At 37.4% G+C, this 25057-nt stretch overlaps 1 protein-coding gene across 4 annotated transcripts in view; it reads left to right on the top strand.

Annotated features, from left to right (window-relative positions):
• The window catches only part of STRBP (spermatid perinuclear RNA binding protein), a 136575-nt gene that overhangs the window by 74983 nt on the left and 36535 nt on the right, over nucleotides 1–25057 (top strand). For all 4 annotated transcript variants that reach the window (XM_081803564.1, XM_081803561.1, XM_081803562.1 and 1 more), the window contains exons 4-10: nucleotides 4510–4675; nucleotides 8395–8539; nucleotides 15859–15950; nucleotides 16492–16587; nucleotides 17725–17836; nucleotides 18512–18609; nucleotides 18823–18934. In XM_081803564.1, coding sequence (XP_081659690.1) covers nucleotides 4510–4675; nucleotides 8395–8539; nucleotides 15859–15950; nucleotides 16492–16587; nucleotides 17725–17836; nucleotides 18512–18609; nucleotides 18823–18934 — 821 coding nt within the window. The remainder of the gene's footprint in view (nucleotides 1–4509; nucleotides 4676–8394; nucleotides 8540–15858; nucleotides 15951–16491; nucleotides 16588–17724; nucleotides 17837–18511; nucleotides 18610–18822; nucleotides 18935–25057) is intronic.

The raw sequence follows: 25057 nt of genomic DNA, 5'->3' as shown, positions 1-25057 counted from the left end.
AGGAAGGCAAGAAAGGAATACCAATGAGACCAGGAAAAGAAGATGGACTTGTTCAGGATGCCTTTTGAGAGTGCACCAAGCCCTTTAAAATTGTCATTTTTGGAGATTATGAAATGTCACCTTTTTCATGTGTTGGTTCAGCCTTCTAAATTCAGAAATAGTGTTTTTGGTCTCTGGGGAAATCATAAAATGTCATTTTTTTTTTAGGTATTTAAAAATCCTGGTGGAGAAGAAAGAGTGCAGGAAAATGTGTTCTAAATGTATTTTTGACCGTATCCACCTTGTTGATTTCCAGGATTCAACACAGTGTCTGGCGTGTAGTAAAAATGCTCATTGGATATTTGTGGAATGAATGAAGGACTAACGGGAGCCAGACCCTTCAGCAATTATAGCAGAGTATTCTCAGTGCTGTAACAATAATAAGAGATGAGTGAAATGAAGCTTCATGATAACTGGAGTTAGATCATGAAACTCTGTATGCCCTACTAAGCTTACTGTTTTGAGCAATGTCACTATAATTGGAATAAGTATGATTTACTTTGAAAGAAGAAGCTCATTTGGTTGTACTGTATTTATAGGATTAAGAGCATTGCTTTGGCTACAATTTACAAATTAAAGATAGAGGTTATAGAATTTTTTTTCCAACTTTCAATTCTAAATGTGATAAATAGATAAAGAATAGTGGGGAACTTTTGATAAATTGAATTTCTTAACTGAAAGATAGTGTAACTTTTTCATCTTTAGATGCAAGATAATCAGGATCAGTTCTCAGCTTAAGAACATAATTCCTTGAATTTGTTAACTGTTTACAGGTGATATCTACATTGTATATAGTCCCAGCCTTGTCAGCTTGGAGGCTCTTGGGAGTAATTCAATTTTTCTTGCATCTGATGGCTTTAAAATAGATACTGTCAAATTTTGAGGTTTATGTTAATTAGTAGTATCCATTAATCTGGCTCTGTGTATCCCAGTCCCTGTGCAAGTTAAATAGTTGTGCAGTCCATATTTAAATCGTACTTTGGAATGTGTTTATGCCCTTTCGAAAACTTTTTTAAAAATTTTGATAAAATAGGCATAACATAAAATTTACCATTTTTAAGTGGAATTTCATTTATCGTTGGAATTCAGGCCTTCTTAATACTCCTGTTGTTTGTTTTTAAGGCTGTGCAGACTTTTGAAAAGTGCTCCAGCAGACTTTTGCTTAACTGGATCAGGTCACTGTATTTTAAAGGTTTTTAAAAGATAATGTGCTCCACGCTTCCATTTGGGCTTGTAAATATAGCTCTGTGTGTGGGTGCTCTAGACTGTCTTTGTCCCAGGTTGAGCACTTCTCTTGATTCCTCCCATGTGTCGGAACTCAAGGAGGGCAGGATGTTTGGGTCCTTCTTTTGTGTAAAACAGAGGCAGGCACGTCTTCTAAGAACAGAGCTGTCTTCCAGTAATAGACACGGGTTGATCTCCTGATGTATGCTAAAGTACTACAGAAGGCACCAAGATGGGTGAGGGCTAGCTTCTATTTATTAAGCAACTTCTATTGCCAGGCACTGTTAGGCAGCTTTTACCTGTGTGCTCTTATTTTACCTTTTAACAAACTGACTCAAAAGTCAAAGAAAGTTCCCACTATTTGTATGTCTTATTAGGAATATTAGGGTTCTGTTCTCAGTTTTAAGTAATTCTCTATATTTGGGGTGTTGCTTTACAGTATCCGATATTCAAATTCATTATTCAAATTCAGGACTGAAGTAGGAGTTCCTTTCTCTGCTCAGTCATGCTGTCATCTGCATAAGACCAAGTATATCCTAATTATGACATAGAATTTAATAAGTAATAATGGCTAGTTAATAATAGCTACCATTTATTGAATGCCAGTTACTGTAGCAGACTACTTTTCACATTATCTTACAACAAACCTGCTAGTCTCAGTTATTATCATTCCCTCCTCTGCTCCCTTTTACCTATAGAATTTCTGCTTCAAATTTGTATATGAAAAGAGTGACTCAGAATTATTAACAAACTTTAACGTGCTTGAGGTCAGTGAATGAGTATGTGTGGTGGGTCAGGATTCATATTCATCTGTTGGACTCCAGATCCAATTTTCTTAGCATCTTTGTCTCAGATTCCTGTGACTAAAATGTGAAAGGAAAGAGCAGGGAGAGATTATATGCTGGTTCTGGGGATTAAAAAAACTTTATGAAGGAAGTAGCATTTGCGGTAGGCTCAGAGTATGGGAATACTTTTGGCAGGCAGTTGAAAGTGGAAGAAAAAAATAAATCTCTGCAAAGTTCTAGGTGTGAGAAAGCTTAGGGACCATTTAGGGATTAATAGCTATTGTTCATTGAGCTATTCATGTATGCCAGTATCTGCACTAAGTTCATTACTTACATGATGTTCTTAGGACCACTTGTAAGAAAGGTATTTCTTTTTTTTACAAATGAGAAAGTAAGCTCAAAAGAGTCAGGTAATTTGTAATTTATCCAGTGTCACAATAGTGAGTGGCAGAGCCAGAATTTGAACGATGAAGTCATCTTGTCTTCTCAGTTGCCTCCCAGGATGCTAAGTGCCTAAGTGTTCAGTGGGACACTAGGAAAGTAATAGGCACAGTGCCATCCATGCAGTGCTTTTGGAAGATTATGCTGGTAGTGGTGGTATGCAGTGGATTGGAATGGCAGAAGTTACTCATCAAAGCCAGTGAAGAGATGGTTATCGAAGTAGTCTAGGTGAGACGTAATAAGAGCCTGAACAGAAACTAGTTTGAAGGCATTTGTTTGAGGGTGATCGTGGAGGGAGAATTTATCAACTATTACTAGATTTGGGAGAATGAGAAGATGAGAGGACAGGGATATGGAGGAAGAAAGAATCAAAGGTGATGGACTCTCTTCTTAATATCAAATAATTTTCTATTTGGGTCACTTGCTTTAAAACCCTTTTTCTGTCTATACTTCTACCTCCTTTTATAGTTTTTCATTGATTTAATGTTTATTGAATCTCTAAGGTATGCCAGCCACTTAACCAGTGTCTGGATTATTTGTAACTTCTGTCTTGTTTCTGCTGCCACAGTGTTTCTCTCCCTTATCCTTTCTCTGGTTCATTCTCCACTCCGCTGATTCTTTGCCCCAGCTAGAATGACCTTTTTTTCTCTCTAACCATATCGAGACTGCTGAAGTCAGACTTTGAGGTTGCCTTGCTTGGCCTCTCTAATTTTGACCTCTCCTTCTCCTGAACTTGGGAAGCAGCCATAATAATTTAAAGAACCTGAGCATTGTGATCACACCAACTTGAGTTTGAATCCAGGCTTTGCGTTTTACTCTCTCGGTGAACTTGAACAATTTATTAGCTTTTCTGAGATTGACATCCCTTGTCTTTTACATGCAAGCTTGTTGTGAGGTTTATTTTTTTATTTTTTAAAGATTTTATTTATTTTTGAGAGAGAGCGTGTACACATGGTGGGGAGGGGCAGAGGGAGAAGCCGTTTCCCCGCTAAGCAGGGATTCTGATGCCGGACTCCATCCTAGGACCCCAGGATCATGACCTGAGCCAAAGGCAGACGCTTAACGGACTGAGCCACCCAGGTGCCCTTGTTGTGAGGTTTAAATGAGAGTTTGTGACATTCGGTTTGTTCTCAGATGTTACTTTCTCACCCTTTTAAGCAGGTTACTTTTTGTACTTTACTACAGTATGAGCCTCAGGAGCAGGAGAGATTGGATCTCCTTTAGTATACTTTCCAAACTCAGACACTTGCTTACTTGTTGAATGACTGCTAAGATTAGTTACATTTTCACTTGTGATAAGGGAAATGAACCAATAAGAAATTTTTAGTATTAAAATCAAGGGTAGATATTAACATTATTTTTATGCACCATTCATGACGTGATGTTCTTTGAATGTTTGTTCTTTTAGCCACGACTGGATTTAGAATGCATGTACTGGCAGATTATCTTTGGTCTGTTCCTTCTTTCCTCAGCTCTTTAGTTTTATCACATTGTTCTGCTTTCCCCATAAACTTTTGTGGATTCCTGGAATGATACAGCTAGAAGGGATGAGCTAAGGCTCATGCAGCTGATAGCTGTTTTGCAGTTATGGGTACTGAGCCAGCAGGCACCAGTAAGAATAGAGTTCAGGTGTTTTAGATTTCCACCCTGGTGCTCTTTTTCAGTATACTTTGGTGTTCAGGTTTCTCACAAATTTCTTTAATTACTAATAAAAAGATAAGAGGAGGAAGTTTAAAAATATTTTTAAAAATGTTTAAGGGGATGTAGTACGTATAGACTTTACTAACAAGCACTGTAGCTGTAATAAAGAATTAAAGGATCTGTAGTATGAAATATGCTCCCTATTGATTCCTTGGGGAAGATAGATACTTTATTAGTCTTAAATCTGAGACTTAATTTTTGATGTCTGGATTTATATACTCCTTATCAGTTCGTATGGATATCCAGGAAGCCAAATGATGATTAAGTTATAGTTTGGGAAATAGGTTGTAAAAGTAATCATTTAGACTTTTATTTTTAGGGATCAAGGTGGTCGGACATTGTGTGGTGTAATGAGGATTGGCCTGGTTGCAAAAGGCTTGCTGATTAAAGATGATATGGACTTGGAGCTGGTTTTAATGTGCAAAGACAAACCCACAGAGACCCTGTTAAATACAGTCAAAGATAATCTTCCTATTCAGATTCAGGTGAGTACAGTTTAATTGCACCTCTAGGAGAATTTGTAAAAAGGTGAAAATAGGTAGCGACCTTGATGAAATTAATAATAAGAAATTGGTAATAGTAAAGGGTAGGTGCAGACAAAGGAAATACTGCTACTCTGGGTCAGTGACTCATCCATCACATTTAAAACAAACTTCTGATGATTAGTACTCAGGATATATTTACTAGATTAAGAAGGCTCTTAAGGTACAGTCTTCAATTTTCAGGTATATCTTGCTGAGAGGCTTCATGTTTTTCAGACTAGGTCTCTCAGTTTTATAAACTTCCTGGAAGGGTTGGTATAATGCAGAAAAGATCAAAAAGAGCATAGACAACTAGAAACTTTCATAGGTGATAATAAAATTGAAAACTCAGTTAATTTAACAGTCACCCTTTCATTCTGTTAATAGAAAGTCACTATTAATTCCTTGTTCCAGACCTTTTTTCCAATTGGATGCTTTTAGAAAATTTTGATGTTGGCATGCTTTTTGGAGAATGCTGTGAAGGCGGAAGGCTCCTCAGGGCTGAAGACAGTGGGTTGGTCTGGGGCAGTGCCTGCCCTAGGACCTGCTCTGCCAGTCTGCTCCGAGGGCCAGCTGCATCACTAATTGGAAAGCTGTGATCATCTTTCAGTTTCACATGCGTTGTCTGTGGTATAATCAGATTGTAGCTTTTTGATGATTTCTTATCAGTTAGTCCTTATATCCATGTCATATAGATACCAGCCCTCAGGGTCCCACAGTCCTTTGAGTTGAATGCTGTCTTTTGTTTAGTTCGTTTCTTTTATTTGTATTTCTTCTACCAAGGTTCTTTCTCCCCCCAAGTTATATGAATTCTAAATTTGTTTTTATTAGCTTTGTTACTGGATACTTTTCTTTCACACTTACAAGTTCATCTTCAAGACCATCTCCCTGACTTTTTTATCTCAAATTTGTGTTTAAGTGTCACATTTCCCTATATTAATTTTTGGAGCATTATAGTTTCATTTTGCCTTAGATCTCAAGATATGGTTTTCTAAGTGACTGAACATATATTTGGCTTTTCCATTTTCAGTTCTCATGAAGAAATGTTTTTGCTCTTTCATAAGGTTACATTTATTTCTTCTAAAAATTATTTTAAGTCCTTTTGTTATCATTTGGGAAGGGAGAGTGGTGAGCAACATGGAGTACAATAATAGAGCTTTTTTTTTTAGAGACTGTGTGGGGGTGGGGAATGGGGGTTGGGGGGCAAAGGGAGAGTGAGGGAGAGCATCTTAAGCACAGGGCTCGATGTGGGGCTCAGTACCATGACCCTGAGATCATGACCTGAGCTGAAATCAAGAGTCGGATGCTTAACTGACTGAGCCACCCAGGCCCACCAATAGAGCTTTTAAAAAACAGTGAGCTCAATAACAGGAGTTTCTGGCTAGCTATACTTTCTGTTATTAGAATGTTGATAAAATTCCTCATTTCTATTTTTTATATCATTTTAAAATGTAATCTGTATTCCTGCTTTTATTGCAGTGAACACTGTTACTCTTAAATCTAGGATAAAGTAATAATTCATGGAGGCTTTTCAACCATCTCACCCCTGTTTCTGCTCCCTATAGCGAGTCCTGTTTCTTATGAGAGTGGTCCTATTCCTTAGCTCTGTCAGGGTGGAAAAAGAGTTGAGAAACCAGGGCTATAAATAACTGAAGTTCTTATTCTGAAAATCTGTCATATTTCTCTAGTATTGATATGAGAGATTGGGCCAAATTTCAGTCTGCATTAATAGAGCTTTCTCTGTGCAGATCACAACTGTGTAAACTCTACATTTTTTGTCTCCTTGGTGAGGGTCTTTATTTCTGGGCACCACAGTTTTAAAATGTTCTTACTGAGCTAGCAAGTAAGTGTTCAAGGGAAGAACCCAGAAGAAAGTGCAATCTGTGTAAACCATTTTAAATTTGAAGAGACTGGGGCTTTTTAGGCAAGAGAAGACCAAAAAAAGACACATATCTTTTGGTCTTTGAAGGGCTTCTTAGAGAAGTTAAAAGAGGCTGAACTCTTAAGGCCAGTGGTAGACATTAAGAGAAAAGTATTTCACTTTATCATAGCCAATAGAGTTATCCAACCCTGAAACCAGCTGCTTTGTGTGATGGTTAGATCCATTACTATAGGTTTTTGGGTAGAGGTATCCAGGTAAAATGGGGACATAATTGTATACCCATCCCAAATTAGCCATTGGATAATTGGCTCAGAAAGCCAACATACATGCTCACATACATACATACACACATTATTATTATTACTATTAATATTTCAGAAAATCATTTTAAGCATGATTTCTACCTTTACTCCCTGCCTCCTTGTTTTCTTGGTGTTTGTATGGAAAACCAGTTTCTGATATGATACGATCTTATTTTCTTGTGAATTAAAAATCTTTTTCCTGAGCACTTACCATAGCAGAACTTTCAGTAATTTAAGTACCTTAATTAATTTTGGTTGTACCATACCTTTTCTCTACATACTCTTTTCTAGGTCAATTTTAGAACTTCCTTGAGCAAGGGATAAGGGTGACCAAAACCAGGAATCACTTTTAATTAGCCTAAAACTCATACCGTGGTGATCTGCATGCATAGTTGAAAATTTCGTTTGAATCATTCTCTGCTGGCATCTTTAATGTAAACAGGCTTCTGCTTTTTCTCTGTATTCTAGTTCTGGTTTTTCCAGTGACTGTGTGGGCTTTCCCTTCCTTGGTTTCCTTTATTCAAAATTAGGATAATGAATTTTCTATTTTGCTATCTTTTTTGATATAAATGTTTAATGGTAAAGTGCTATTTTTATGAAAATGGCTTTGAGTTCTTTTAATGCACACTGATATGCAAAGATCTAGTAGTGTTTCCATTCAGCTGTTTATGTCAGGTAATAGATATAAATTTCACCACCAAGAAAGACCCTGTATAACTTATTAAACTATATGTTTAATGTATAATAATATATTAAATATAGCTTAATATGTGACTCTAATTGGTGATTATTTTGTGGAAGGCCCTTAAATTATATGTGTATAATTATATGCTAAAAGAAGCACTGTATGTTTCCCTGTGGATGTCAGGTGACTTGTCCTATAATGATAGGTCTCACTGGAGTGATCTGTGAGACCTACCTATCCTTTGGGAAAGGAAGTTACTTGTTTATACTAATTTTTTTGCTGGTGAGTGACAGTGCAGAGATCCTTTCTCATTCTCTCTTACTTGATTCTCTTTAAAAATCTATATAATCTTATATAAAAATAAATTTATCTTATATTTGTAAGTCCTTAACAAGTAGGAGTTCCTTTTGAGACAGTCCTGTCAAAAAGGGATTTGGTTTAGAGAACATTCTCAGCAATTTATTATTCTACAGTAGTTCTCTGTAAGAATTTTAAGAACAACACTTTACCCATTATCACACAATGATGCTGTTGGTATTTTACTTTCAAATATTAGAAAGAATGGTTTTAAAGATTGTTTAATAATTGTATAGATAGTTGACAATGTGGTTGCATTTTGAGGTGTGGAGAACGAAGATTTGTTGTGGTAAGTTGGGAGGAGAGAGAATTAAACTGAAGAACTAGTTAAAGACTTTACTCTTTCAGCCCAGTATTACTAATAGTTAATAACATTTGAAAACTAAGGGGCAGTCATTCATTTTTTGAGATTTTAATCTAATTAATTAGGTGTTTTTGAAATCTTGGTGACTTTCAGAAACTCACAGAAGAGAAATACCAAGTGGAACAATGCGTAGATGAGGCTTCTATTATAATTCGGAATACAAAAGAGCCCACGCTAACTTTGAAGGTGATACTTACTTCCCCTCTAATTAGGGACGAATTGGAGAAGAAGGATGGAGGTACACATGTATATATTTTTGTTTTGCATAAGACCTCTCTTGAATGCTATGTTAAGTATGCTTAATGGTTTTAAGAAATAACTGTCTTCATTTGTTTTATGCCACTCGTAGTATTTTAAAAAGCTTTATTTCTACACGATTGCCGTATTTTGCAAATATGTATACATTTGAAATATATGTTAATTCAGAAACCTGTTGATTATCATGTTGGTCTTAACTCTGCTTTAATTTTTATACTATTATGGTGTTCTGTTTTATTTTGTCTATTATTACATTGTTATTGGTATCAGCCAAGCTATTCTATGTAGTTTGGCTTTTAGGTCTGATTTAGGATTAAATGTGGTCCAGAACAATATTGTTTTCAAATTTACTCATTGTTTCAAGTTACTCATTTGTACATTGCTCTTGACTTCTAATAACTGTTACAACCTTGTAAGATTTATGCTTTACCTAATTGTCCATGTGTAAATATGTTTTATAATGTAAGAGATATAAACTGGGGGATTGTTTTCTAAAAATTAATCTTTAGTAAATTTTTTTCTAGGAGGTTTGTGATCCTGTTAACATTTCGCATATGATATATGTGGGAATTAATGCTTTAAACTAACCTTCTTCTGAAGTTAAAAAGAATTCTTGTATGGCAGTGTCATCCTCATAAAAGTAGAGTAAGAAATCTGTATTCAGCTTTGAGAAGGAATGATGGAGCTGGACTTCTTTATCTGATGTTTTTATCCTGTCAAGTTAGCTTGTTTCTGCCTCTCATTCCTATCCCTAGAAACACTTGCCATGTGATATTTGTCCTGTGTCAGACCTTTGACCAACTGGCCCTTCTCTGTCATGACAATTTAGAGGCAGTGTTGCTTATCTGGGCCAGTGGGGACTCCCTTAGGATTGCTGTTTTTTCATCACTAGACATTCAACAAGTCCCATTACTTACTCCCCTACCTGAAATACCAGTGCAGTAAGAAATACTGGTCAGTTTCTTAATTTATGTCAAATTGATGATAAAGGTGTAGTAAAAGACACATTAGTGATGTTAGGATTGAGAAATTTCGAGTTTTGGCAGACATGTCTCATAGAATCTCTGTAAAAGTGATATACTCCTTTAAAAAAAAAGTTTTTTTGGAATAACTAAAATCAGCTATACCATGCCCAACAGATATAAAGTAGACACATTATGACTCAAGTTTTAAAATTAAAGTGCATCCAATCTGTAATTGGGTTTATGCCAGTACTTTTTTTTTTTTTGCTGTGTATATATAGTATCTCTAATACCTCTGAAGAACCAATCCTAAGCAGCTTAATTTTTTTAACAGCTTTACAGTTCACCATTAACTGTAGAACTATAAAATGATTTCTGAAGTGTCAAGATAATTCTCTTACTTCTGGTAAGCTGTGTTCTACTTGACCCTCTAGTGTAAAGCCAACCACTTCTAAGGATAGTTATAATTATAGGTATTACTAATTATTTGAGTATAGAGAGATGAAAAAAAAGACTGAAATCACCAAAGACCAGATTAATTCTACATCTGCTTGTAGCTGTAGGCATCTCTTCTGTTATTTCTTTGAAAAAATTAACAAGAACATCAGGCTTCTTTTTTCCCCGTGGTTTTGTATACTTACGTGGGATTAGGTAATAGTTTTCTGTGATACCGTTAAGCTTGGTCTGTTGCCTCTGTAACTTTAATTTCTGTTCACAGAAGCTGGAAACAGATTTTTACTGTACTGCACCCTTATTAGAAAACTAGTTACTGTAGAATAGTCTCTGTTCAAGGTGTTTGGGTTACTAGAGGATCCCAAGACCTCTTTTTGAGCTGAGTCTTATCAGCTGATATTAACAGTATTGTGTGGGATCAGATAAGGTTTAAGAATCTGCCTGGAGCTAATGTGTAAAACATATTACTTCCTCTCTTTTTGAATGGCGGAAAGATTTGTTTTGCAAATATCGTCCTTAACCTCTCAGCCCTGTTGAGTCACTGTTATCTCTTACAATTTGTGCATTTTGTCTAACCTGGGCTTTTTCAAAATGCTTCTTGATCTGCACTGCAGTTTTGCGTATTCCTGAGCAGCTTTTAGGATCCAACATGACTGAGCATTTGAGACCTGGGCTTATGATTCTGTAGGACTTGTTTCCTCCTACCAGACAACTCCTCCCACCTTGATGCAGTTATTTTCAGCTGCATGGGGTGAAAGTACAGGATTCATTTGGGTTCCAGGAATTTCTAAGACTGGGAGATAGCCCCCTTTTCAAAATCTCCACTCCTTTTCTTTCTCAATCTTTAAAAAAATATGCATTGTAACTCTCTTTGAGGAGACATTTTCCTATAGAATCTAAACAGCTCGCCTCCCCACAAAACAAACCAACTTTTCACAGTACGTATACACTCACATCTTTCTCCTCCCTCTCTTCACTTGCTGCATATTTGGGTAAAATCTAAAAAAGGGAAAAAAGCGTGGTTGCAAGCAGGGAGAACCGGAGGACTGGGGCAGGTGAGAACATCACGCTTAACTCCTTCGGGTTGTCTCTGCAGAAGTAGGTCTAACTATTCATTCAGATCGCTACTTAAATTTTTCAGTGGCCAGAGTATATAGTGAATCTCTTTGGTATTGCTTACTCTTTCACAGGTAAGATTCCTCCCATGCTGTCAGTCTTCTTGTCATATTCTAACCCTTTACTTGAAGGCCCTGTAGAATAACCATTCCCCATCACTGTATACTTCCTGCTAAAGAAGGTGCAGGAGAAGAAGCACTTAGTGCCTGGCAGTTAGGTGTTCGATTCTTAACTCCATTAGGTACTCTTGCTGTGTGATCTTGGACAGGTTTCTTCATTTTAAACTGTGGATAAGAAACGCTTGAGAAAGTTGAGGTCAAATGACAGAGTTTATGTAATGTGACCTCTACGATACCTACACAAAGTATTTGCTCAATAGTGGTAGTTACACTTATTCAGCTTATACTAAGAGGACGCCCAGTGCAGACTCACATATGCAAACTGCCTTCAGTTCACAGTGAGAATAACCTGTACTTGATAGATCTGAGGAACTGAACCTAAACACAGGTAAACTCTTAAAGATCCACTGAAGTGTAGTATTAGAACCAGTATACTACTGTTTTTGCTGCAGCGCTTAAAATGAGCTGATTTGTTATATAGCTTTTGATTCATCAAGGGGTGGGTGTATTTTTCCCTACCCATGTCCTTTATCCCTGGTGCCGAGAACGGTACCTAATACACTATAGGTGTGCTGTGCCCCCCACCCCCCCGCCAAAAAAAATCTGTTAAATGAATTTTGGAGCCAGCACATTACCTGATTAAATAGGACTGTGTGGTGTGTAAGAAGCATTAACAATGGGCATCTTGATATTCAAGCAATGCATATTGATGATTCAGCTGTGTTAAAGTGTTTTATAACTTACTGTGTTAGAAGCATTTTCTCATATATGATTTAACCTTCACAACAGCCCTGTGAGGTAGATAACTGCCTTGTTTGATAAATGAGGGAAAACTCAGGTTTTACCCAGCTCCTTCCACTCTAAGTCCAGTGTGCTGTCGGCTCCCATTACTCTCTAGGATGAGTGTTGGAGCCTCTTAGCTGATGTAGTTATTCTCAGCCTTACAGGGTCTCATCTTCTTTTGGTGCTTGTGATTTTAAGAAGTGTATTTGCTGTGAGGGTGGTAAGTTAGCTATTTATTATATTTACAGTGCAGTTCGAAACCAGGTGGATAGGGAACCCACAGCAACTCTTCTGGCTTAGGCTAAGATGAACCTCTGTCCTCAGTATTGGGGTAGACTTTTAGGGGTTCACAACAGAGAAGCTGCCCAAAAGTCCCTTTTCACGTCTTGGTGCCAGTATGAACTTCTGATGCGTCTTGGCAGTTTACTAGCATGAGGCCTGCTAAACAGAAGGCATTAGTCTGGAGATCACAACTGGGATTGTAACGATGCAGTAGGCTTTATTTTCCTGCCTTCCCCAGCTGCTAGACCCACACTATCCAGTGCAAATCTTTAGCCATTATCTTTCCAGTGGCCGGCTGCCTACTGAAGCATTGAAGAAAAGTCATATCGAGTGATGTTTCTACCATAAATTAGGAAAACAGTGCTCTCTGTTCTACCTTAGTGCTACATTTACCTGTCCACATTTTTGTGGCCTGATGTTTTGCATGGACAGTGGCTTGGTGCCTAGTATCTGCTCTTCACAAAGTTTCGAGGAATTGAGAGAAGGGGCTGCCAGGTATCTTCAGGCTAACTAGAAAATTCTGTCAGCATGAATTCAGTAGCTCAACTACATCCAGATTGTCAAGGAGGCCTTTCTGATAACCCCGCTCAGTTATTTTACCTTTGAAGGGCCCAGGTTCCTCACAAATAACTTTGATTTAACACAGTCATGTTCTGGCTTTTCCCCACCCCATCTCCAGGCTAGTGTTTTGTTAACAGAGAGCTGGCTTACGTGTAAAGGGATTGAGAGAAACTGACCAACATTTCCTGCAGTACGGTGTGTTTCTGGTCACTGATCTAACCTCTAACCAAATAAGCAAAGTTAGGCATAGTAGACTTGTCTTCCAGTGCTTCCATTGTTCAGAACGTTTTATGTGCCTTCATGCCCTGATGCCAGGTTACTGAGCCATAAATTTTTAAAAGCTGTTTTTCTTTGCTTTTGGCATTTTTGTCACTCCCCAAGCCCATCCCCTCTGCTGTTTCTCATCTGTTTTACTGGTCACCATAGGAAAATGATATGGCTCACAGTTCCATTGTTTCTAATTTAAAGACTCCAGATGTCTTTTTATCAGAAAAGTTTTGCTTCTCCAACAAAATTGAAATACCTGTGTTAAAGTTCATACAGAAATGTTAAGCCTGAGGTTTTACTATGAGAAGTAGCATTGTTTTTCCACCAGGTGCCCCATAAAACTGTTATTTTTATATAAAGCAAATAGGCAAGCAGGGCTTATAAGTAGCACTACAGTGCGGTATGAATTTATATTGTTTCAAAATAAGAGACTTTGAAGAAGATAAAATGAGATGAGTTATTACATTTCCTCTGCTGTTTCCCACCTCACGAATATTGAAACATTCTGGATCTTTGGACTTTTTTGACTATAAGAGCATGAAGAAACATGGCCATTCTGGTGGTGATGTAAAGGGAGTCCAGTGCAAGCCTTCTTTCTGTTCACTGCCTGTGCCTTTCATCTCTTTTTAGCAAAATCTACTGCCTCCAAATGTTGACTGTCTGAAACAAGATGATGTCTGTTTTTTTTTTTAATAAGAGTTTGTGATTAAAATCTGACCTTGGGGATGAAAGAATTTATCTAAGTATTTTTGCTGTTGTCCCCCTTTAAAAATATCTGTGTTGCAATGAGCATAAGATGTTATTTACAAACTGCGACCACTGGGCAAAAGTACCAGAAAGCTCAAACAGAGCTTTGGTTTGCCTTGTCTTTTCCTATGCAAACTTCCTCTGACTCACACCTGTCTTCCGTTGCCCACTTTTCCAACACTCCTGTTAAGATGATCGAATAAAACTTAGCTTGCCTTACTTTTAACTTGAAGATTAAAGTCTTAAAAAATAAGTACATTCCATGTTTTTTCTTGAGATTACATTACTTAGCAGTCAGTCAACCTTTGTCATGTCTAACTTTTAAGAGATTCTAATCATTCATTTATAGTAGTTTGTTTTATCTGGTACATGAACTTTACACAGATGCTTGTATTGACCACAGTTGAGCATTTTGATATAAAAACATTAAAATGAGTTAATTTATGTTTTATGTTATTAGAAAGAGACAGAATTAAGCAAATCTAGGAACTAGATCATCTGTGAAGTAAATACCCATAGGATATGGCTACATATTCATAGTATATCTATGTTTATAAATTACATTAATAGTTTTTTTTTTTGAGGCTTCCCATTTTATGAGTAAAAAGGGGCAATGAAATGAGACCCTGTGTTTTGAATTTGTGGGCAGAGGTTAATGTGAACCAATGCAAATAATCTGCTGTAGAGCTCACCTGGTCAGAAAATAAGTGTGTAGCACTTCAGCCTTTAGAGCGTTAACAGCCAACAGAGAGCCACAGTTTGTTCTTTCATAGATTTGTTTTCTGTTGGGCATTATGCCTTTGGTTTTAGGTAATGGCATTCTGTCAATTAGAATATTACAGTGTAGTTGCCTTAATAGAATCTTATAGCTGAGGAATCCAAAAGGTATCAGTGATCTTGTCTCCCATTTAAAAATATTTACAATGTATCCCTTGGCCCACACAAACATACTACTTTCTGTGACTGTTAGGATTATACTAGGAAGAAGTGTTGGGTGGACTCTCCTACATCTAAGAGTTCTTACAAGAGAATGGTGAATCTGACTTAAATGGATTAGACAAAGAATTATTCCTCAGGAAGTATTTGTATGTTATGCATTATAAATATTGCACCAAATATTGCTTAAAAACCTACTTCCTAGGAGTTTAGAGGAGATATAAATTTGGCGATCCGAACGTGGATTTAGAATCCTGTGACATCTTCTCAGATATGGATATTTATCATTAATCTCGTGTTTGAATTCTTTTGCTGCTCTGGACCATCTAATCCAACTTTAAAATGTAAAGGCAAGTCAGATAAATGTAATTAGATAGTATTCTTTGCTGCCCCCCCCTTTTTTAAGGTAGATCAAATTTGAAATGTTCCAATGTACTTCATTTTTGTAGTTCTAATAATTTTGTTTTAGAAAAGAAATAATGAGAGAATTTAAGGTGCTGCTTGAAGAGTTCTCATCAGTGGAGCAAAGTTTCTATTAAGGGTTATCTTGCTGGATGAGTTTATTTAGGTGTAAAAAAAATTATATTCAGTGTATTCTTAGTAAATCCCAAATTATTTACATAAAAGAGCCCCAGTTTCCCTCAAGAACTGATCAGCAATTCTTCTGTAAAGGAAAATCGTTATTGCTCCTGGTCCCAGATTTGTGCTCTTTGTGCCCTGCCAAAGGCAAAAGTGCTATGTACCTATTTTGTGCCCCTGTAATGTTATACACATGCTTAATAAGATCCCAGATTGTATGTAGCATCGGTCACGTATTTGTTTACTGAATAAATGCTTTTGTACTCCTCTTGTACCTGTGCACAGAATGGCTCTGATGACTGTTTACTGAAGTAATCATCGTGCACGTAATTTAAGAAGAAAGCAACAAAAACAAAGCCAAATCGTAAAATCTTCTGGGAGTCTTATTAGTTCACTCAGATGCTGCTCTTCTTTTTATTTTTATTGTTTGGTAATTTGACAGGAAACCCTTGGTCAAATTGTATCTGTCTTTCTTTATCCCATTTTCCTATTAGAAAAGGTTGCGTTGAAAGATCCTCCGGACTTATTGGACAGGCAGAAATGCCTGAACGCCTTGGCGTCTCTTCGACATGCCAAATGGTTTCAGGTTGGCTTTTTATTATTTTATTGTTACTGTAACCTTGTGCAGGCTTCATTTGGAACACCTGCCACTTAATGGTTTCTGTGCACGTAATGTATAAAATGGGGGTGCTTTCTATCTTACAGAGTTATTGTAGGAGTATATGAGTTAATTTAGGTAAGGTGCAGAGTATAGCTTCTGCTACAGTTAATGATGTTTAATTATCATATAATCTTTTTTGTCTTAGTACTCTGAATTTCAAATGATGGCTTATAAAATACAAACAGGGATGAGAAAAGCTGGAAGATAAGATAGATAGATGGTTGCCCAGAATGGGATTGCCATGAGGCTATGAAAGCTATTTTAGTAATATGCTTCCTTTACTTTAAAATTTGTCTTTCTAAACTACATTTTTACTGCTTTTAATAACTTAATTTTTTGGTTTGCTTGACAACTAATGAATGAGTGGCTAATTAGTATTCACTTTAAAGAACCTATCCATGATCCGTGTGCTTAAAATGAAGACTGGATTTCAACAGGGGTATTGGAATCATTTTGTTTGTTTTAGGCAAGGGCAAACGGATTAAAATCATGTGTAATTGTCCTCCGCATTCTGCGTGATTTGTGCAACAGAGTTCCCACATGGGCACCATTAAAAGGATGGGTAAGTACTTATGGTTAAAAGCAAGTTCTGTAGCCATAGTCAGAGGAAATCCTGTAGAAATTACTTGTTACTGTAAAATGGCTACATTCTGAGTTAGGTGTGCATTATCTATTCTCTAGAAAAAAATTTTACATCTTTTTATATACTTTTTTTACACATATAACCTGTCTCTTCTACCTCATCATATTCATATTACAGAGCCTGAGATATTTTTCTGACAAAAAGGTTCTATACCTGTTAGAAGTGACTGTCTTCTTGCACTTTACTCTGTACTGATGGTTGATTACTATTCACCTACTGCCCGTGAAAGCCTCCTTAACTGGCACATTTCTCTTTCAGGGCTACTTCCATTTAAAATAAAAATTACCTGATATGCCTGTATATGGCTCCCATATCCTCTTTTTCTTTATCTTTGAGTGTAGACACTTTGATATAAGTTTGTTTTAGTAAGTAAAGTCGGGCAAATAGTACACTTGACACAATTTTGGACGTCGTTTATAATGTATATTGCAAAACTTATTTCATTTGGAAATTATTATGCTTGGCCCAGTCAAGACCACAGTGAAGAACGTTATAAAACAAATAAAGCTGTAAGGGTCATTTTAGATTAATCTAACAATTATTACTTTGTTATAGTACATGAGGTTTTAGTTTATTTAGTTTATTAACTATGGAGATTTGGTCTTTCGTTTATTCTAATTGTAGTACTTGGGACAGGCTGTCTGAAGTGAAGTTGTAGGTGGTTTGAGTGCTTCCTAGGTTAAGTAGGAGATAGGTGGGCTGGTTTTGAACATTGATTAGTTAATTAGCTATTACTAACGTAGACGAAAGCTTGTTAAATCCTTGTTAAATCAACTAGGTGACCACAGTTTCTTAAGTGATCCTTTCAGGGTAACCAAAACCAAAGTTTTTGTAACAAAATGTCTTCTGAATATGTTACCTCAAAAATGATTGATTTAAAAACTCTGGCTGGGATAAAAGTTGATAATCAAGCAGGAAAAGTTTAATTGGGCCCTAAATATTAAATTGACTTTCACCTTTTTGGCCTCCATTGTAGTTAGAAATGTCAGCTCACATTTAACTGGAATCCTTTTAACACTTGGTGCATGTACTAATTTGTAATTTAATATCTTCTAGCCACTAGAACTTATATGTGAAAAGTCTATAGGTACTTGTAATAGACCTTTGGGCGCTGGGGAGGCCTTGAGACGAGTAATGGAGTGTTTGGCATCTGGAATACTACTTCCTGGTAAGGGTTTCAAACTCTGGAGGCAGAAGAATCAGAAACATTTCATTTTAGTTTATTTTTTTGAATATGTGCTAAATTTGTCCTCTGCACAGGAAAATGATGTGTAGGTGTTGTTTTGCTTGGAATGTTAGCAACTAGAATGTTTGAATGTTGGAAAAGTGCTATAAAACTCTCTCTTTCAATAACTGTAATTTATGTTTTATATGTACTAACATAAAAGGTACTAATAAGATATTGTGTCTGCTATGAATTTGCTTTACCTAGAGCTCTGAATTTGAAAATGTAGATGTTTGGTTAAAATGTATGAAGTTCATTCTGTTTGCAGTCTGGTGTTTAATTTGGAAAAATTAAATTTTGTCTTATTTTACATATGTAATCCCTTTAAAGATCTGGGATGGTTCATCATGCTGTTTCTAAATTCTCAGAGTAAGACCCAATTTTGTCCTTAGATACGCAAGTGACTTCCAGTAAAATAAGGACATTTAAGTGTTAACATATTGAAAATGAGAGAGTCCTTTTTATTCCATTTAATTGAGCAGACTTTTAACCTAGTTCCTCAGTTTTTGTTTTTGTTTTTGTTTTTCTCTCCATTCTTTTCTCTCTTTTGTGTTAGTTCATGGAATTCTAAACTCAGTTCTAAGTGGTGCTTGTGTTTTTCTTTTGCCTTTGCCAAAGGGGGTCCTGGTCTACATGATCCTTGTGAGCGAGACCCAACAGATGCTCTCAGCTATATGACCATCCAGCAAAAAGAAGATATTACCCACAGCGCACAGGTAAAAGATGGGACATGTCACAATGATCTGTTTAGAGAAAGATCATGTCTTCATTTTCTGAATCATTCCATTTAAACACTTTTTTTCTTGTCTGTTATTAGGGACTTTTGCCATCATAAGCATAACATTTAATGAATGTCTTTTTAGTTACTTGTACTAAAGACTTTATGAATGGCCATTGAAATTTGAATAAATAAATCTTTTGTTCTTTAGCATGCACTCAGACTATCAGCCTTTGGCCAGATTTATAAAGTGCTGGAGATGGACCCCCTTCCATCTAGTAAGCCTTTTCAGAAATATTCCTGGTCAGTTACTGATAAAGAAGGTGAGTGTTTTATTGGGGGTGGACGTGGGCAGTGGTGGAAATGGTCACGGACTGCATCTCTTGTTAGAGTGGAGCGAACTTTATTGTTAATCCAAGTTGTGTATTGCTTTTCTTCTTGACTTTCTTCTCTTCTCTCTCATCGGTAACATCAGCTTACTACCGTTTATTCTTAGTAGTGACAAACTCACTTAGCTACATTGGCCAGATTCCAATCTATCCAGTTTACTGAACAGATTTAGAGACCACACTTTGAGAACTGGTGGTCGAAGGGGAAAAGATGAGCCGTAAGCTGAGAATAGATGTTATCATAGTCACTGACCAGTTAGATCTTTGTCATGCTTGGAAGTGTTATGTAACTAAGAAAGAGATCTAGAGGAGGAGAAAAGCATACTGGAAAATTCAGAACTATTGCATTTGACCTAGTCTGTCTGAACTCACAGTTTCAACAGACAGAGCACAGACTTTGGGGTCAGTATGACCTCGGTTGGTTCCAGTCAAAGCTCCACTACTTACTAGCTTTAGGCCTTGAGCAATGGGTTCATCTCTCTCTGTGGGGATATAACCCCCACTTTATTGGCTGATGTCAGATTAAAATGCCTAACTCAGTGTCTGGATTACAGCAGATACTCCGATGTGAATCACTTACTCACCTCATTGTGCACAGTACATGTTTTCCCCCCTTCCCTTATCTCCTGTTATGCTAGAAAGTGGGATGTTTAACATAAGTTATTCTTCACCTGGGACTCAGCCCATCTCCCACAATGGATATTATTCTAATAATTTTTATATGATAAAAATAGTGCGATGGCTCAATCTATTTATTTAGACGACAGAATTCCAGTGGGTTAACAGACTTTTCAGGGAGTCCACAAAACCAAAACTATTTCATAATAATACTAAGGCTTTTTTTTTTTTTTTTTGTCTTTTCCATTCTTTGTCTCATGAGTGTACAGTTTTCCAGAGGCTGCATGTGACATGTGATAGCATTATCACTCTGGCTAATGGAATGTTTTTTTGTGTAATCCTATATTAAAGTTGTTTTAATTTCTAATATGATAAATGTTGATATTACCCAAAAAACAAAGCTCTTTGAGTGTTCAGTAATTTTTTAAGAGGATAAAGTGGTCCTGAGATTAAAAATTTGAGGGGTGCCTGGGTGGCACAGTCGGTTGAGTGTCTGCCTTCAGCTCAGGTCATGATTCCAGGACCCTGGGATCGAGCCTCGTGTCGGGCTCCCTGCTCAGTGGGGATCCTGCTTCTCCTTCTCCCTCTGCCATTCTCCCTGCTCATACTCTCTCTCTCTCTCAAGTAAATAAAATCTTTAAAAAATAAAAAATAAAATAGGGGCACCTGGATGGCTCAGTTGTTGGGTGTCTGCCTTTGGCTCGGGTCATGATCCCAGGGTCCTGGGGTCGAGCCCCGCATCAGGCTCCCTGCTCAGTGGGAAGCCTGCTTCTCCCTCTCCCACTCCTCCTGCTTGTGTTCCCTCTCTCGCTGTCTCTCTCTCTCTGTCAAATAAATAAATAAAATCTTTAAAATAAAATAAAAATTTGAGAATCACTGCCTAACTTCTCAGGGATAAGGAATTCTCCAGATCCTACTATATAGCTTAAAAACTGATGCTCAATAAGTATTTGTGGAATGAAAGCCACCTTATTCCAGAGGGTGCTCACACAAGCAAAGATTTTGGGGGCGGGGGGCAAAGATTTTTTGAAAAGGATTCACATAGCCATGTGACATTAAGCACTGTCTGTGGATTGAATAAAATTTTCAAATATTTATAGAGATTCTTGTGATTAGTATAGAAAAAATTTGTTTGAATCATTGAATTCATAGCAGCTCTTTTGGTTTTTTTATATTTTCTTTCACTAGAAGAAAAAGTATATCTACTGTAGTGTGGCTAGGTTTTTTGTTGTTGTTGTTGTTGTTTAAGTTAGGGAACTGTTGATCTGTCAATTTATAGCTTAAAAAAGAACCAGACTGTCAGTGTTTCCATTCAAGCACTATCAGTTACTGGCTGCATGAGCTGGGCAAGTCACTTAACCCATCTGTGCCTTAGCTATAGGAGGAGGGGACCATGGCCATTGCCTCCAGACCCTTTGGCATTCTTCCTCATATCTTCATGTTTTTAGCACCTAGCTTCCTGACATTGACATTTAAACTTTATTCTTGTAATTCTTGGTGATTTCATTATGCACTCAGATGATTTTTTTCCCCAAACTTTTGACTTCTTAATTCCTTCGTTTCTTCTTCCACAAATATTTTGTCTTCTATCCTACCTCAGTTACCCATACTGTGAACGTACCCTAGACCTGCCTTGAGTAACTCTACCCTCTCCATAATCTTATTTTTAAGAATCCCACTTCTAACTGCCTCTTGTCATCATTCTCTATTACCCTTACTCCAGTTCTTGAGCCTCACCACTGATTCTGTTACCTTTTCATAGTCTCTCACCTTCTCCATGTTCTCTCTTCTGTCCCTTCTCTGATTGTATTCCATGGTCCATCATCATCATCATTCCCTAGCACATGCCTTCACTTCCTCGATCCTCTGTTTCTGGCACAATTCTAACTCTGGGAAAATCCAATTCTGCACCTAGACCAGGCTGTTGAACATCGTTGGAGGAAAAATACAATCATCTTGACTTTTCCCTTTAGGTCTCAGGTGTAAATGACCCTTCGTGTTGTCTAGCAATCCTTCTGTAAGTTCTAGAGTTCTCCAGTTTTTGTAGATAACTGTTTTACACCTTTTCTCATTTCATACTTCCTCTTCCAACACTTCACTCTCATCTGATGCTCTTGTTTGCTCAAAGGATTCATGTATTTGGATAAACTCCCTTGACTGTGATAGACTGTCCAGGCTCTTAAGACCAATCTTTCTACTTGTCTACAAGTGGACATTATTCCAGCAGTTCTCTCTTTTCTCACCAGCATCAACTCCTCCCTTCCTACTGGATCATTCTCATCACCATAAAAACTTGCTGTAATGCCTCCCATTTGAATGATGAAACCAGGGGCACCTGGGTGGCTCAGTTGGTTAAGCATCTGCTTTCAGCTCAGGTTATGATCTCAGGGTCCTGGGATTGAGCCCTGCATTGGGCTCTCTGCTCAGCAGCAGTCTGCTTCTCCCTCTCCCTCCCCTGGCTTGTGCTCTCTCCCCCTACCTCAAATAAATAAATAAAATCTTAAAAAAAAAAATTGAAAGATGAAACCAAACTCTCCCCCCCGCCCCCAATTCTGCAGTTCCCTCCAACAGAGTCCCATTCTCTCCTCCCCTTTATAAGCAGTACTTTTGGAAAGAGTGGCCTATTCTTTCTCCTTTTCTTCACTTTTAAAAGAACTTACTCTAATCAGGCTTTCTTCCTCACCACTCTACCAAAGTCTTTGTTGTGACTTTCATGTTACTGCCCTCAGCAGTTAGTTTTCAGTCCTCATCTTAGCCGACTAGCCACATTTGATGCAGATGAACACTTTTTTTTCTCCCAAATTTTGTTATAGTATGTATACAGAAAAGTATAAAATGTATCATTTAGAAAATAATGATTAAAAAATTACATGCAGTCACCATCCTTAAGAAACATTGTTAGCTTCTCAGAAAGTATCTGTTTATCTCTCCATATCACCTCCCTGCCCCATGAACTACTAACCATTCCTGACTTTCTGATAATCATTTCCTTGATTTTCTTTATAGCTTTTCCACCTGAGTATGCTTTCCTAAACAATGTGATATTGCCTAGAATTTTATAGAAAGGGAATCAAACTAAGTTTAATCTTCTGTGATTGGCTTCTTTCTCTCCAGCATTGTTTGGGATACATTCATGTTGCTGCCTATAGCTAATGTTTGTTCATTTTAGTAGCTACATAGTATCCATTATGAATGTACTACAGCTTATCCATCTACTTTTGCAGGACACTTGGAGTCTTTTCATTTTTTGGCATCCACCTGCAATATTGTTATGAGCATTTTTATATGTGGCTCCTGGGGTGTATATCCAGGATTTAGTGTAGGCTAGCATATGATCTAGTAAATAGTTATATATATCAGTTTATACTTTGACCAGCAGTGTGTAAAAAGTTCTTGGTGCCCTGTATCCTCAGCAGCATTTGTCATTGTCACACACTTTTTCTGACATGAAATACTACTTTTCATTTGACTTCTAGGTCATTACTTTCTCTTGTTTCTTCTAGCCACACAGCCCTCTCCTCAGCTTTGTTGGCTTTTCCCCATCTTCCTGATTTCTGAATATTTGAGTGTCCCAGGGTGCAATCCTCAGACTATTTATATTTATTTACACCCACTCTTTAGGTGACCTCATTTAGTCCCTTGTCATGAAATATACATATCTCTACTACCAGTCCTAGCCACCAGCCTCTGACTGCAGACCCAGATATCCAGAGGCCTCTTCAGTGCCTCTACATGGATGTCTAAGAGACATCTCAAACCTCAAATGTCTAAATCCAAATTCCTGTCCTTAACCCTGCCTCTGATCTGCTCTTTCCATAGTTATCCCTGTCCCAGTCATTGGAAACTCTGTCTATGTGCTCAGGTCAGACACCTTCACCCTTTGAATCCTCTCTTTCACTTTGATCCAGACCAGCGGCACACCCTGTCTATTTTACTTTCCAGAATATGTCCAGAATTCAGCTATTTCTTTAGCTCCTTCACTGCTGTCATCCTGGCCTACACTGTCATCGCCTCTCACCCGGATTATTGCAATTGTCTTTCCTGTCTGGTCTTCCTACTTCTGCCATTGCCCCTGTTGTCTGTTCTCAGCAAAGCTGCAGTTCTATTTTTTTTCTTTCTTCTTACCTGGAAATAATTACAGATTCACAGGAAGTTGCAGAGATAGTACAGAGAGGTCCCATGTTCCCTTCACCCAGTTTCTCCCAGGTTACATCTTACATAACTATAGTACACTATCAAAACCAAGAAATTGATATTGATACATTTTATGCCATTTTTATCACATGTGTAGATTTGTATAACCAGTGTCATAATCAAGTTGCAGAACTGTTTCACTACCACCAAGATCTCTCTCATTTTGCCCCTTTGTAGCCACACCCACTCCTCTCCCTTCAGCTATCCCCAAGCCCTGGAGACCATGCATTTTTCTCAATCTCTTTGATTTTATTATTTCAAGGATTTTATATAAATGGAGTTATACCACATGTGATCTTTTGAGAGTGTCTCCCTCCCCCAGCATAATTCCCTTGTGGTCCGTCCAGGTTGTTGTGTGTGTCTGTAGTTCCTTCCTTTTTACTCTTGAGTAGTATTCTATGGCATGGATTAGCCAGAGTTCGTTTAACCATGGACCTGTTGTAGGACATCAATTGTTCGCTTCCAGTTTCGGGCTATTACAAATAAAACTGCTACAAATGATCCTTGTGTAGGTTTTTGTGAACAGTTCACAAAAACACAAATTTTTGTTTGTTAGATTGGCCAGCAGTTTTCCTTTGTTGTAATGTTTTGTCAAGTTTTGGCTCTAAGGTTATGCTGGCCTTACAAAGTGAGCTGGGAAGTGTCCCTTCTTTTTCTTTTCCTTGGAAGAATTTGTATAAAATTGATGTTATTTCTTCCTTAAATGTTTGGAAGAATTTATCAGCAAAGCCTTTTGGGCATGTGGTTTTCTTTGTGGGAAGGTTTTAAATTATGGATCTAATTTCCTTAATAGGGAAAGGGCTGTTATCTTCTTACCAGAGTTTTGGTAAATTGTGTTTTTCTAGGAATTTGTTCATTTTACCAAATTTAAAAATAGTTTATAAGATTTTATTTTTGGGGGGGCGCCTGGGTGGCTCAGATGGTTAAGCGTCTGCCTTTGGCTCAGGTGATGATTCCAGGGTCCTGGGATCGAGCCCCACATCCAGCTCCTGGCTCAGCAGGGAGCCTGCTTCTCCCTCTCCCTCTGCCTCTGCCCCTGCTCATGCTCTCTTTCTGTATCTCTGTGTCTCAAATGAATAAATAAAATCTTAAAAAAAAAAATCTTACTTTTTTATTGTCTGCAGTATCTTTAGTGATGTGCTCTTGTGTACATTTTATACCTCCTTTTTTCCCTGATCACTCTCATTAGAGGTTTATCAGTTTTATGAGTCTTTTCAAAAAAATCAGCTTTGGGGGCTCCTGGGT

The sequence above is a fragment of the Leptonychotes weddellii genome, chromosome 14, assembly GCF_054177405.1.
Source record: "Leptonychotes weddellii isolate Sample4059 chromosome 14, ASM5417740v2, whole genome shotgun sequence".
In the NCBI taxonomy this organism is placed as follows: Eukaryota; Metazoa; Chordata; class Mammalia; order Carnivora; family Phocidae; genus Leptonychotes; species Leptonychotes weddellii.
The sequence above is the reverse complement of the archived record's forward strand: the minus strand, read 5'-3'. Positions and strand labels throughout refer to the sequence as shown.